Below are 13,751 nucleotides of genomic sequence, written 5' to 3' on the forward strand. Positions count from 1 at the left end.
TAATGCCAACCAATCAGTATTCAGTAGCAGCAATGCCAACCAATCAGCACTCGGTAGCAGTAATGTCAACCAATCAGCACTCAGCACTCAGTAGCAGTAATGCCAGCCAGTCAGCACTCAGCACTCAGTAGCAGTAATGCCAACCAATCAGCACTTAGTAGCAGAAATGCCAGCCAATCAGCACTCTGCACTCAGTAGCAGCAATGCCAACCAATCAGCACTCAGTAGCAGTAATGCCAACCAATCAGCACTCGGCACTCAGTAGCAGTAATGACAGCCAATCAGCACACAGTAGCAGAAATGCCAGCCAATCAGCACTCAGTAGCAGTAATGCTAACCAATCAGCACTCAGTAGCAGGGGGTTGCCATCCCTCCCCTTTCACCCCTCTTTGCTCACTAGCAGCCCAACACAGCACTCAGCACTCAGTAGCAGTAATGCTAACCAATCAGCACTCAGTAGCAGGGGGTTGCCATCCCTCCCCTTTCACCCCTCTTTGCTCACTAGCAGCCCAACACAGCACTCAGCACTCAGTAGCAGTAATGCCAGCCAGTCAGCACTCAGCACTCAGTAGCAGGAATGCCAACCAATCAGCACTCAGTAGCAGTAATGCCAGCCAATCAGCACTCTGCACTCAGTAGCAGTAATGCCAACCAATCAGCACTCAGTAGCAGTAATGCCAACCAATCAGCACTCAGTAGCAGTAATGCCAGGCAGTCAGCACTTAGCACTCAGTAGCAGGAATGCCAACCAATCAGCACTCAGTAGCAGTAATGCCAGCCAATCAGCACTCTGCACTCAGTAGCAGTAATGCCAACCAATCAGCACTCAGTAGCAGTAATGCCAACCAATCAGCACTCAGTAGCAGTAATGCCAACCAATCAGCACTCAGTAGCGGTAATGCCAACCAATCAGCATTCAGTAGCAGTAATGCCAACCAATCAGCACTCAGTAGCAGTAATGCTAACCGATCAGCACTCAGTAGCAGTATGGAATGTATTTTGAAGGAAATGTGTATGATTTACAAAACTGAACAGGATTTTCATTTTCATGGCCGTCTTTGTGGAGAGGTATGGACTGTTTTCATAGCAGGGGGTTGCCATCCCTCCCCTTTCACCCCTCTTTGCTCACTAGCAGCCCAACACAGAGTCACCACATTTCACACAGGGCCAACTGTGTCCTAGTTAACCTCACAACAAAATTATAGGGAAAAGCTATCACCAACTTTGATCATATCAATTGAAAATATTAAGTCATTATTATTTCCGCTGGCGAAAAGGGCCTGAACAAAGAGATCAATAATATTAATAACACACTTATATTAACAATAATAATAGTGAATTACAGCAGAAATGCCTTTAAACCCCCCCTGCACACTGCTGCACTACTGCAGCCTGGTATCAAATGATCCAATGCCCAGTACCAGCCCACAGTGTGATAGATGGGAAATGCAATAAGAAGCACTGATGCCTTTTTACACTCTCCGATCCGCCACGGCTCTGATGCTGTGGCCTGCTGCTGGGCACACAGTCGCTGGACAGCGGAGGCGAGAGCAGCCTGTGTGACCCTTGTTGATTTAACCCGGAGAGTAACACTGTGTCTGAGGGATAAAGTGTGTGACGGGTGCTGGGCACGCCGCTTGTCGGCCACGGTCAGCCTTAGCTCTCCCCAGAGCAGAGCGTTTAGCAGGGCTGAGGGGGAGGGGCAAAGAAACACAATACAAAAGGGCACAAGAATGGAAGGACGGCAGTGACAGAGGGGGGAGATGACAAAGAGGAATCCCTCCCGTTAGCTTAGCGCTTGGCAGGTTCAGAAATCACAGCAGATCCCGAACCGCTGACCGCCTGACCGTTCCCACACTTCATCACTCTCAGCAGAGCACAGGCCCACAGCCAAGAAGAGGCAACGCACACACAAAATGACCAATCTGTGAACAATCACACACTTAAAGAGCACAATCAGGGCTTCCGGTGTCTTTTCTCTGTGCTGGCATTGTTGTAAGAAAACTAGGGATGAGTATAAATAACCATAAAACTCTAAAAAACAAACCATCGATTCGTATTTTTTAAGCAAATTAGCTTCTCCCTACTCTCATACTTAGTAACCATGAGACGTCTGAACTCTGCGCTCCAGCAGAGGGCAGTGTAGAGCCTGCGCTTTACGTTTTGGTCAGTTTTCTTACCGAGCCAGTTTATGAGGAGCCTGGCCACTTCCTATTTCCCCCATTATATCAAAAAAATGACCGCAAAACAGCAGAGGGCGCCCACGAGCGAGTCCTCAGTGAATGGGAGTAAATGGAGCTAAACGGCTAAAAACGGAAAGTTACAGTAGTTTCACTAAGTTTCACTTGTACACTAAGGCTAGTTATATATCTTATTATCTCAAGATAACAGCAGTGCTATCTTGATATAACAAGTTACTTATCTTGTTATCTCAAGATAACAACATTATCTTGAAATAATGAGTTACTTATCATGTTATCACAAGACAACAAAATTGTTATCTTGAAATAATGAGTTACTTATCTTGTTATCTCAAGATAACTATCCGGAAAATTATAGCAACAGCTTATGGCCTCTCTGGACTTCCGTACGTTACATTTCAGAACAATTCCACCAATTTTTCAAAAAAGGATCCGGATAATTCAAAAGCTAATAAGTAAATAACGTCATTCGGAGTGGTTTGGAGTGGAATGGTGCATTTTAGAGAAACATACCGATTTCATTTCCATTTAAAGTGGTGGTGATGGGAACCAGGAGTCTACAACGTAACAGTGTCTACATTTTATTTACTATCCAAAAGGATGAGCGAACCTACATATGTCTTTTGAATTGTTATATGTTATGTTGATGATGGTAAAATCTGAAAAAAAAAGAAAAACGTTTACTTTGGGAACTTATTTGCCTTACAGTGTCCTTTAATACTTAAATATTAAAAGTTTTAGAGCAAAATCGAATCCTAACTATAATAAAACCACCTCTCAGACATCAGACAGTGTATTTGTAATCTTTTTTATGTGATAACTTTCTGCGAAGTAGCTTTTAGAGATATTAAACGGTTTAGACGTCTGGTTCCCATCACCACCACTGTGAACAATGCGGACTCTGTAGGTCACTCTAGAATGAGGAGTTTCACATCAAACCACTCAATTTTCAAAATTCCCCTTCAACCCTCTATTGCATGATTATTATTTAAACATGCTAAAAATGTCTTAATGTGTTTTTGTTATTTAAAATTGCTTCAATAATGGAAATATTAAAAAAGTGGGGTATTTTTTAAATTGTTGCCATATGGCAACTATATGCAATCTTACCATGGCACCATAAAATCTAAAAAAAAAGCTTTTATTGAAAACAAGAACAAACAAATCCAACTCATACTTAGTCAAATGTATGACCCAGTATTTACCATCCATCCATCCATCATCTAAACCGCTTATCCCTCTGGGCCGCGGTGGGGTGCTGGAGCCCATCCCAGCCGCCACTGGGCGGAAGGCAGGACACACCCTGGACAGGTCGCCAGTCCATCGCAGGGCCCAGTATTTACCAATATTGGAAATTAACACAATTTCAATTGTTATTTGGAATGTATAGTAATAACAACATAATAATAAGAATTCCTGGTCATGAGATGTCATGAAGTATTAGTCCTTTCAAAATAAAAGACCCTTTTTTCAAAATTAAATAGGAAAACACAAATTTTATATTACTGCTTTTTAGCAACATTGAGACAAAGTAATTGTTGCCATATGGCAACACCGTGCAGTAGAGGGTTAACAGAGTCAAGAATGTTTTCTTACAACAGCGACGATATCCACCCGGCGTGAAGCTTTACGTATGTAATGAAAAAGCCGCACTGCTGTGATTCAGCATGGGGTCTTTCAGGTATCAGACTGATGTTAGGATGGCTTAATGTTGGTTTAATCCTTCTGGGAGAATGTCAGGATCTGAGAGCGCAGAAAGTTCAGCTGTTCCCGTGTCTCCACTGACAGATACAGCAGATATGCAGCGTGAGGAAGAGCAGTGAATGTGACTGAAGCAGAAGGCTGGAGAATGTTTATGAGCCCTGCGCAAGAAAAACCGGACTCGTAAACCTCTGCAGAAAGGTAGCAAAGAAAGATGAAAGGATGGAAGTGGAAGAGAGATGAGCTCTGGGCTTCCTGGTGCAAACATAAAGCCTTGTACCACTTCAGTAGCCACATTTACATGCAGCCTAATAATCCATTAATAATCTGACTAATAGCTCAATCGGAATAGAATATGTCCATGTAAACACCTCAATTGGAATAGTCTGATTAAGGCCATTCGGAATACAGTTTCTATCCGACTGAACGAGGTGGGTAATCCAGCCCTCTATTCTGTCCATCAATGAAAAGGGACCACCATAGGGTGGACCCTTCTCAGCACAGTAGTGAAATGGTGTATTAGTGTATTAGGCATAGAGCTGGGACCACTTATCGATTTATTGATAATTAGATAACAACCAAATAAGGGATAAAAATAATTTATTACTGATTTCATTATTATTAAATCTTGAATGGACGAATGTTCTTCGCTCCGACCTGCTACAGCGGTCAGCTGCTCTGTGAAATACAGTTTCTGTGGAAATACAATCAGTTTTTTATACTTAATTATTGGGCCAGTGGTCAACTGTAAGAAAAAAAAGACACACGTCCCAAAGACCAGTGATCACAGGACAAAGGTCATACGACCAGACACTACAGTCTGGCCTTTTGACTGGCCAGGCGATTGTAACGATGACCCCCTGCAGCAGGTCTGAGACCAGTTTGGCTGAAATTCTCCCCATATTCTACGTGTGCTGTGAGGTCCAGTTATGACATTTGTGTGGTTTTATGTATCAAAACTAGTCATAATAAAGTTTTATGTGCCCATTTTGCAGCTTCTCTGTATCCCTTACAATTAAACACTTCAAGACAGTTATATGTAAATGAGCTCTGTTCTGATTGGCTCTCCTATATTGTGCCTCAATCAAAAAGCAGTCTGGGCTCCCAGGGAGATCCCCTTCATCAAACCGAGCCCTCAAGGTACTAAACTGTCACTGGATGGTTTCCACAAGGGAACGTCTTCCTAACCTTTATTAGGGAACACAAGTGCACCAAAACCCACTTAAGTTCTATATTTTTTAGGTTGTACTGAGTCCATAAACCCTCGCTTTTTACTTTATCGCTCTGTTTTAAAACATTAGGTAAGCAAAAAGTAAAAATATGTACATTTTTTCCTCTGAACAACTTATTTAAGGCAGACAGTTGGACCTTAAAACCACTGTGGGACCTTTAAGGGCATATTCACACTGTTTGTACACTCTCAGAAATAAAGGTACTAAACTGTCATTGGGGCAGTCCTTCTCCTATCACTGGGGTGGAACCCTCAAGGGTCCATCTCAGTACCTTTAGTCAGGGAACATAACTGAACCATAATCCACTGAAATGATATGTTCTAAGTTGTACTGACTCCACACACCCCGTCTCGTCTCCAGGCTTTTATTTTACTGTTCTGTTTTAAAACATTCGGTTATGAAAAGGTACAAATACGAACTTTTCACCTGGAAAAACTTATTTAAGGTTCACAATCAGACCTTAAAACCACTGTTGAACCTTTGAGGGAACATTTACATTGTTTGTACCTTGATGAATGAAAAATGTACCTGAACAGAGCCTTTATTTCTAAAAAACACACCTTTTTTATCTGATCCCTAATGAACTGGCAACCCAAAAGTTGCACAACTGTATATTGCATGAGAGGAAACCACTGATCTGGTTCAGAATCAAAAGGCAAGTGATCTCACCTCTTTCTTCTTCTTCTTTACTTTCGGCATCTTGCCTTCCTTCAGCTTGCCGGGCTTCTTCTTCTTCTGTTTGACTGAGTCATCGTCGGAGAAGAAGCGCTCCAAAGGTGAGAGCGGCATACTGTCACGCTCGTCCTCTTCATCCTCATCTGTGTGTGGACAAACATACACAAACAGGGTCACCCACAAAAATGGACAATTTCTCAAATAACCTAATCATAAAGTTGAGCCTGCCCAGTAGGGGTGGGGAGGGAATCGATTCGGACGTGGACGATTCTGAATCGATTCACAAATGTCAAAAATCTTCTTCTAGGCCACTTATTCCTCTGGGTCACGGGGGGAGCTGGAGCCCATCCCAGCAGTCACTGGGTGGAAGGCAGGATACACCCTGGACAGGTCAAATGTCCAAAATCAATTTTCAAAATTTTAATGGATAACATAATGTTGACGGAACGCAAAAGGTAGAAAGCGCAGAAGTGCAGCACCCGGACAGTCTGTGGCGGCACACTACATTAAAAGCTAGGTCAGGGGTCGCAACCCAAATGTAAATAAGAGTCATTTTGTCCTTTCAACAAAAATCAAACCACCTTGGGAGCCACAACATTTAATGTCCATTTTACCATCTTGGCTGTAAATATGTCTCAGTATGTGCTGATGTACTAATATAGGCTAAACATATAATATAAACAAAAACACAGACTTTCTTTGCTCTGCTTTAATCTTTAGCTCAGCTATAGCCGCTTTTCTCGTATCTCTAGCAGGAAACTTTTCCAAAAAAGTAGAACAGTTTCTTGTAAAATGTCTCTCAATGTTCTACTTTTTACGAGGCCGTCAGTTTCTCATCCTGCAGCTTCTTGTTCGAATTTTCCCGTTCCACCTTAAATGCTGCCTGATGTGCCAGAAGTGCGGCACCATTTAAGGTGGAATGGGAAAATTCAAACAAGAAGCTGGAGAACAAGAAACTGACTTCAGCCTCACATTTTTTTTTGTGTTTGTCAGTTTCTCATTACAGATTAAACATATTAGGAAACCAGCTGGAGTGATTATAAAATAAGTCAAATAAGTCCATTCGTTTTCAAATTATCGATGTTTGTCTTAAATCTTTCTCTTTGCCTTTTTATTAGCTACTAGCTGGGTGTACTAGCAGTTACATGCTACATTAACTCCAGCGTTTAAGACCATTTATTGTTAAACTGTGTTGAACGATCAGCAGAGCTTTATTTTACTGTAAAGGAGGATTATTTTACTTTTACCTACAAAACTAATTCTGATGTGGAACCGCAACAGGGCAGTAAAAGAGCCGCAGGTTGCCGACTCCCGAGCTCGTGTAATCGTAATCGAATCGAATCGTGAGGTGCCTAGAGATTCCCACCCCTACTGCCTAGTAAGAGAAGAGGTGAGGAAGCTCCCTATTGGCGTACTGAGAAATCCCACTTTGTGAGGTACCCCCTGCGCTCTTTTACACCTTTGTTCATTCCACCACCCGGCTTCCTTTGATCTTATGCCAAAGTCATCCTCGGCGAGTGTGTGGTGTGCTGGGTGACGCCTGAGGAGAGAGAGGATCTTCCCCTCGCACAGCTCGAAGAGCAGCACCACCGGCGCTGACACACTGAATGGCGCGATTGAGGGGAGAGAGGTGAGGTCGCTGTCACCCGCTGAACTGTGAATCGCACGTTGTAAACAAAATAATGTGCTGTCTGGCACCGCACGCGCTCAGAAGATCCGACGCCACCGAGCTGTCAGCGGTGGCAGTAGCTGAGAAGTGAACGGGGAGGCAGACTGTAGGGATGCACTGATACGGAATTTCTGACCAATAACGATAAACAACAAAGTTAAACTTTGTTTTTCTTTTGCTTCATTTCTTATAGTCCTGCTTGGCCAATGAATATCTAGGTTTGGTGCGCTTTATATTTGGTAATAAAGATGTCCTACAGATCCATGTTGCCTATACAGTGGAAGGCAAACATTTGGTAGAATTACATGTTTTGTTGAAGTGAAAATAACTTGACATTCACTTTAAGAAACAAACTTAAATTTGGCATAATTTCTATTTATTTGTTTAACAAAACCAACCTAAATTCATACATATGGTTGGTATAGTGCAGTGGGTAACACCTCTGCTCTCTATGCTGTAGACTGGGGTTCAATCCCCATCTGGGTAAGCACCCTACACTACACCAAAAAGAGTCCTTGGGCAAGACTCCTAACACTACCTTCACCCATCTGTGCAAAAAGATCAAATTGTAAGTCGCTCTGGATAAGAGCGTCTGCCAAATGCCATAAATGTAAATATGCCATAACTTCCGCGCAGACTAAACAGTGACTGGGCATTAAAATGTGCAGAAGTGTGTTCTCCATAGAGGATGTGTTCACTTCTTTTAACCAACAAAACATGTCATTTGACCAGGGGTGCGCAAACTTCTGCTTACATACAACTGTGTACATGATTAAAAGACAAGATCGACCCCGTTTGTGCTCCGAATATGTTCAGATCTACTTATCAAGTTACGAAATCCCAATCTATTCAACTAAGGTTGAACAAATGTTTATAAACAACCAATCAACTGCACATTATTAAACACATAAACACATGACCAAAATAACAAAAATGCTAAAAATGAAAACAAAAACCGCACAAAAGTACTGGAAGTTCAGTAACCTTAGAACTTACACAGTGCAGCTTTTATAGCTGAACTTGGGAAATATTAACGTTTCAGAAGTTCAACTATAAAAGCTGCACTATGGAAGACTGGGCGATTTGGAGGCCTCTCTGGTGGAAACGTGTAACTGCACGCAACAAGTGGAAGAACACTTCGTAACGTGGGCTGTGCTGCGGACCCCTTTCCCAGAGCAGATGGATCTGATGATTGCGAGTGTTGAAAGAGTATTCGAAAGGAACTCAGTCAAAATTTGGTGAAGGACTTCAGGAGGATGTGAGTGAATTATCTACTATTATAATCGTATCTTCATTAATATAATGTTGATTTTGCATTTGAGACCTGAACATCGAGCCGGACCTTCTTCCTGAGCCTGTGCACGTGACGTCAATACATAACGATGTATGACAAGGCATATTAAGTTATTATTTCGGGCTTTTAGGGTGACTCGCAGCAGCAAACATGCACCATATTTAAGTGTGTTTTTCTTCTCCTGACTCTTTCAACAAAACTCAAAACTCTCTCACTTAATTATTTGTTATTGTCATTTGAGCATAGATGGAGGATCTGAATGAAGGAGTACAATAAACATCTTCTTAACTTCTTACGATGTTTTCTGATCAATTTATATACCTCAGTTGTGGCTGCTAAGCAAGTTTAGGCCTAAAATTCCACACTCAGATTGCTCTGTACTGTGATTCCAGAACGTCTTGGGAAGCAAAGTGTAGCTTGTTTAGACATATTTTGCATTGCCATCTTGCAAAGTTCTACAGAGAAATGATCAAAACAATCTGGATGCAGGAGATAAAAAGCAACGGGCTGGTGTAAACATGCTGTCTTGATGTGTCTCATTGTGTTGGCATGATTTTTGCTTCACACTACATCATCTATTACTGCCTGCACTGCATGTTTATCTTGATTATTCCATTCCTACTGACTCTTTGATCGAGTTATCAGCAATACTTTCTGTGCAAAAGACCACCACTCAGTCAGCTATATATTCAATATAGTCAAAAAGTTCATTAAGTATAAGTTTATCATTAGCCACGTTTACATGAAGCCTAATAATCTGTTAATAATCTGACTAATAGCTCAATCGGAATAGAATTCGTACATGTAAACACCTCAGTCGGAATGGTCTAGTCCGATTGAGGCCATTCAGAATACAGTTTCTATCTGATTGATCGAGGTGGGTAATCCTGTAAATAATCCGTTAAATAGAAGAATAATATCTGTGTAAACGCCTGTATCTGATTACATTCCCTATCGGAAAGTTTAAGTCCGTTCTGATCATGTTCGTCACGTCATAGTGAAAGTTTATACCGTTCACCATGGCGGAGCAGAAACTGGTCTGCAGAGGAGACGAAGTTTATGCTCTGATCTTTAAAAGACGGCGGTGGGACGGACGTCCAGCTTATGTGTCTCAGAACACGACGTCTTCCTCTCGGCCTTCTTTAATAAGGACATGTGAAGGACGTTTCCTGAGTTTGACATCATTTTAAAGGGATTAAAAACACAAGCACTGCTCACTGCTGCTCATCTCACTGTGACTGGACTCGCGTGATGCTGGTCGTCATGGTAACATCTACACTAAGTGGTTCTCTACACATGAGCATCATTTTGGATCTGATTACTTGTAGTGAGCATGTAAACAGACTTGCCATCAGACTGTTGAGTAGAGTGAGAATAAACACCTCAGTCTTAATCTGTAATCAGAATGTGTTCAATCGGATTAAACACAGCCATTTTCAGGATATATTTCTGTGGAGGGGAGATACAAGATAATATAAGACCAGGAGTTTAAAAAAATTTGACTCCTCACATCTGTGCAAGACTCAGTAGACCACCAAAACCGTCCCCATCAGATAAACATGACTTTCACCTTTGAGAGACAGGAGAAAATCAAGCTCCACTCCAGCTTCAGATCTGAAAAACCAACAGGTGTTTCTGTCCAACCTTCCGCTGTGAGAAGACTCAACACTGTGGGTCCTAAAGGATGTGTCTGACCACTACAGAGTCCGATACTCAACATGACCAAACATGCTTGAAACTATTTGGATCATTAGAAGCAAGAAATGGAACCAACTTCTAAAACTTAACTTTGGAGGCTGGAAAAAATCCCTGCAGATTTCTTTAAAAGCGAGTCTCCTGAGAAGAATGGAAGCTGTAGTAAAGGTGCAGAGTGGACACATTAAGGCCCCGTCCCATTTCACCCCTCGCCCCTACCACTCAGCCCTTAGCCCTCCGTTTTGCATGTTCACGTCTAGGGGTGGGGTGTCCTGATTCATGTTGAGATAAAGGGGTAGGGTGAAGTGTTGGGGCTACATGACCCTCCAAATGTAGGTTTTTCAGAGACTCCAAACAGAGAGTTATGAGAAAAAAAGAAAAAACCAGCAAGATGGCTGAACAAGAGACCAAAGAAACCCACAAATGTGAGAATTTTCTCTGTTAAAAAATTACGATAACCATCAAATTATCTTAGTTTAATGTCGTTTCAGTGTATTTTGGTCGTTTTCTTCATAACAAGCATAAAAAATCACTAGTAGTGCTGATGTCTCGGTAGCTCGCTAGCTAATTTCCCCATTCCACCTTAAATAGTCCAGCAGTTCTGACGCCTGAAGCGCCAGAATGTAACTGCTGCTCCATTTAAGGTGGAACGGAAAAATTCCATCAACAAGCTGGCCAATGTCTGACTCCAGCTTCATATCACTGAAGAATTAGGGGGGGGTGATAATAAATAATTGCCCCCCTCTTTAAAGTCATATGATGCCCTAAATGTAACTAAAGCCCAGCAGTGAGGAGCTGAACTTTACCCTCCTCTGCTGTCACTGCAGACTGGCAGGGTCGCCTACAGAGCAGTGCTGGTAGCTGTTAATGAAGTGATGCTCTTTTTATCTGAGGGTCCCATTTCAGAGGGAAGATTTCAACTACTAACCTTTATAACTCCAGGGGGCAAGGTGACACTCGAAAACCAGGGGTAGGGTGAAAATAAGAAATAGATTTGGGCCATAATACTGAAAAATGTGGAATCATATTTAGCCATTGAGGCTTCTGTGTAATTTTCTGTTAAATATATGTTTTCTACCTTCTTTCCTGACTTGACGGCCGCTTTGACAGGAAATTAAATAAATGAAGGGTGGTCTCTGACTTTTGTACAATACTGTATCAGCTGCAAATTATACCTTTGCCACCAATACACTGCGCACATCCACAAGGGAGGGCAACGCTGGAGAAAGATTCTCTCTCCCCCTTTTCAGGCCGCTGCTCAGGCGGTGGCCCATGAAATATGCAGCTCGTGTGTTGGACTCAATCAGCTAAAACCCCGCAGCCCAGCCTGCCCTGGGGGAACTGGAAAAGAGGGGGGCTTTCCCCGTCTCCTGGACGCTATCCTTAAAATCCACTTAACCTCCATTTAACCAACCCTGAGAGGGCGTTTGAGCGCTGGGTAAGAGGCTCTGCGGTTCAAGCCTGAGCCGTAGCCCCACCGGGCACTGGGGGGGAATTTGTATTCACAGGAGCTTCCCACCTCGCCAAAGAATTTTTTTTTAAAGCTGACTTCGTATATAAACATACTGTAGCATCAGCTCGTGAAGCGGCGGGTATTTAGGGCAGTGCGTCTGCAACGCTTCTCACAAGGGGCTCTTTCATGTTTGCAGAACATGTCTGGTGGCTGCCAGGCGCGTTACGCTAACAGCTCTGTTCACTTCACATCTCTGTTGCAGCCGCTGCTGATGCAACGTGGCAAATGTGAATGCGCTGCTTAGCAGCCAACACGGAGATGAAACAGTGAGCTAATGCTCAGAGGCGTCGTTCTGTACTCTGACTCAGGCCACGGCTTATTCTCTAAAGCACTTGAGGGTCTCTTTAAGAGATTCGTACAGATCCGTGGTGCTAATTTTCAGGAAATTTCACCAGGATGAAACTTTTCTGCGGAAGGATGGCATTCAAACGAGCATTTACTTGGGTTTGAGCCCCCTCCTATGGGACGCCACTTGAAAGAGCCAGTGCATCAAAAGGCAAATTGATTGGTCAGTAAGTAACAGCACTCTTACTCTGTGTCCAGGAGTGGCTTGGTGTGCTTAATGCACTATACTATTAATGCACTGACCTCACCTTAAGGGGACAACCCTATGCCATAGGGCAGGGGTTCTCAACCTTTTCACTGCAAACACTCTTGTGGCTCCCACAGGAGTCACTGTTTGGTCTGGAGAGTCTCTTTAGGGTTTTAGCGCCTCATTTGACGGCTTTTGGATCAGCATCATCACACTCAACAATAATGATCATGATCCTTACATGAAATCTGCTTCTTCATCAGTAGTCTATCCATTTGAGTTTAACTCAGGTCACTGATGCTCGTTCAAAAATCAAACGCAGATCTTCGCTATTATTTTAAGGCTTGTCTGTCGTTTTTAACAGCAGCTCGAGCTGCAGGAACGACATGAGAGCGGTGAGAGTCTGTAAAGAGTCAGAGGTTCAAACAGGCAGATTATGCTGACAGTAAAACGCTGACGTCCTGCTAGAAGAAGAGGAAAGACAGCTCTACTGATGGATTCCCTCGTTTGATCATAAAATGCGTCCCACCAGCAGTGAACTCAACAGGGTTTAGTTGTAAGCGGACCAAGACCCACGTGTTCGGCCGAACCGGCGTCTGATAACAGGTGGAGTGTTCACACATGTCATTTCATGGGTCCGAAACAAACCAGGTAGAAGAAACACCCTGAGGAATCTCTCCACCTCTGGCTAACTCTGCGCTGCTCCCGACGGCTGCGTCACCTCAAACTGATGACGTTTAATTAGCCTGAAACTGCGATATTTTTATTTATACATCTCAACCGGCCCACTACGAATGACTGCCTCCCCGTGAGTACAGGCCCACAGACCACTAGAAGGTGCTTCACGGCCCACTGGTGGTCCGCAGCGCACAGGTTGAGAAACCCTGCCATAGTGGACATTGAGGCAGGTCATTGCACCAACATAATAAAGTGGGATCTGACCTTGCTCACTTGTGAGGTGTTAACTGAAAGGCACATGCTCTACTCAGTGCACCAAGAAGTGCCAATTCAGCAGCAAGGATTTACAGTCTTAACTCTGGGCCTGGAAGTGGTTTATGCTGCCAACTGCACTGCACTACACCACCTCACACTGACCCCCACTTGAAGGGACAACCCTAGGGCCAGCAAGCACTTGCAGACACATCTCTGCACCAATACGACATGGTGGGATTCAGACTTGTGCTCACTAAGACGTTGTCAATTGAAAGATAAATGCCTTACCCAGTGCATCAGGAAGCA

The 13,751-nt window shown here is 43.2% G+C and overlaps 1 protein-coding gene across 1 annotated transcript in view; it reads right to left on the reverse strand.

The window, feature by feature from the left end:
* Positions 1 to 13,751, reverse strand: part of chd5 (chromodomain helicase DNA binding protein 5) — a 101,917-nt gene that overhangs the window by 71,452 nt on the left and 16,714 nt on the right. Inside the window, exon 2 of the mRNA XM_036559957.1 lies at positions 5,804 to 5,952. Within this exon, the coding sequence (XP_036415850.1) occupies positions 5,804 to 5,952 (149 nt within the window). The remainder of the gene's footprint in view (positions 1 to 5,803; positions 5,953 to 13,751) is intronic.

The sequence above is a fragment of the Colossoma macropomum genome, unplaced genomic scaffold (genome assembly GCF_904425465.1).
Source record: "Colossoma macropomum unplaced genomic scaffold, Colossoma_macropomum, whole genome shotgun sequence".
Classification (NCBI taxonomy): Eukaryota; Metazoa; Chordata; class Actinopteri; order Characiformes; family Serrasalmidae; genus Colossoma; species Colossoma macropomum.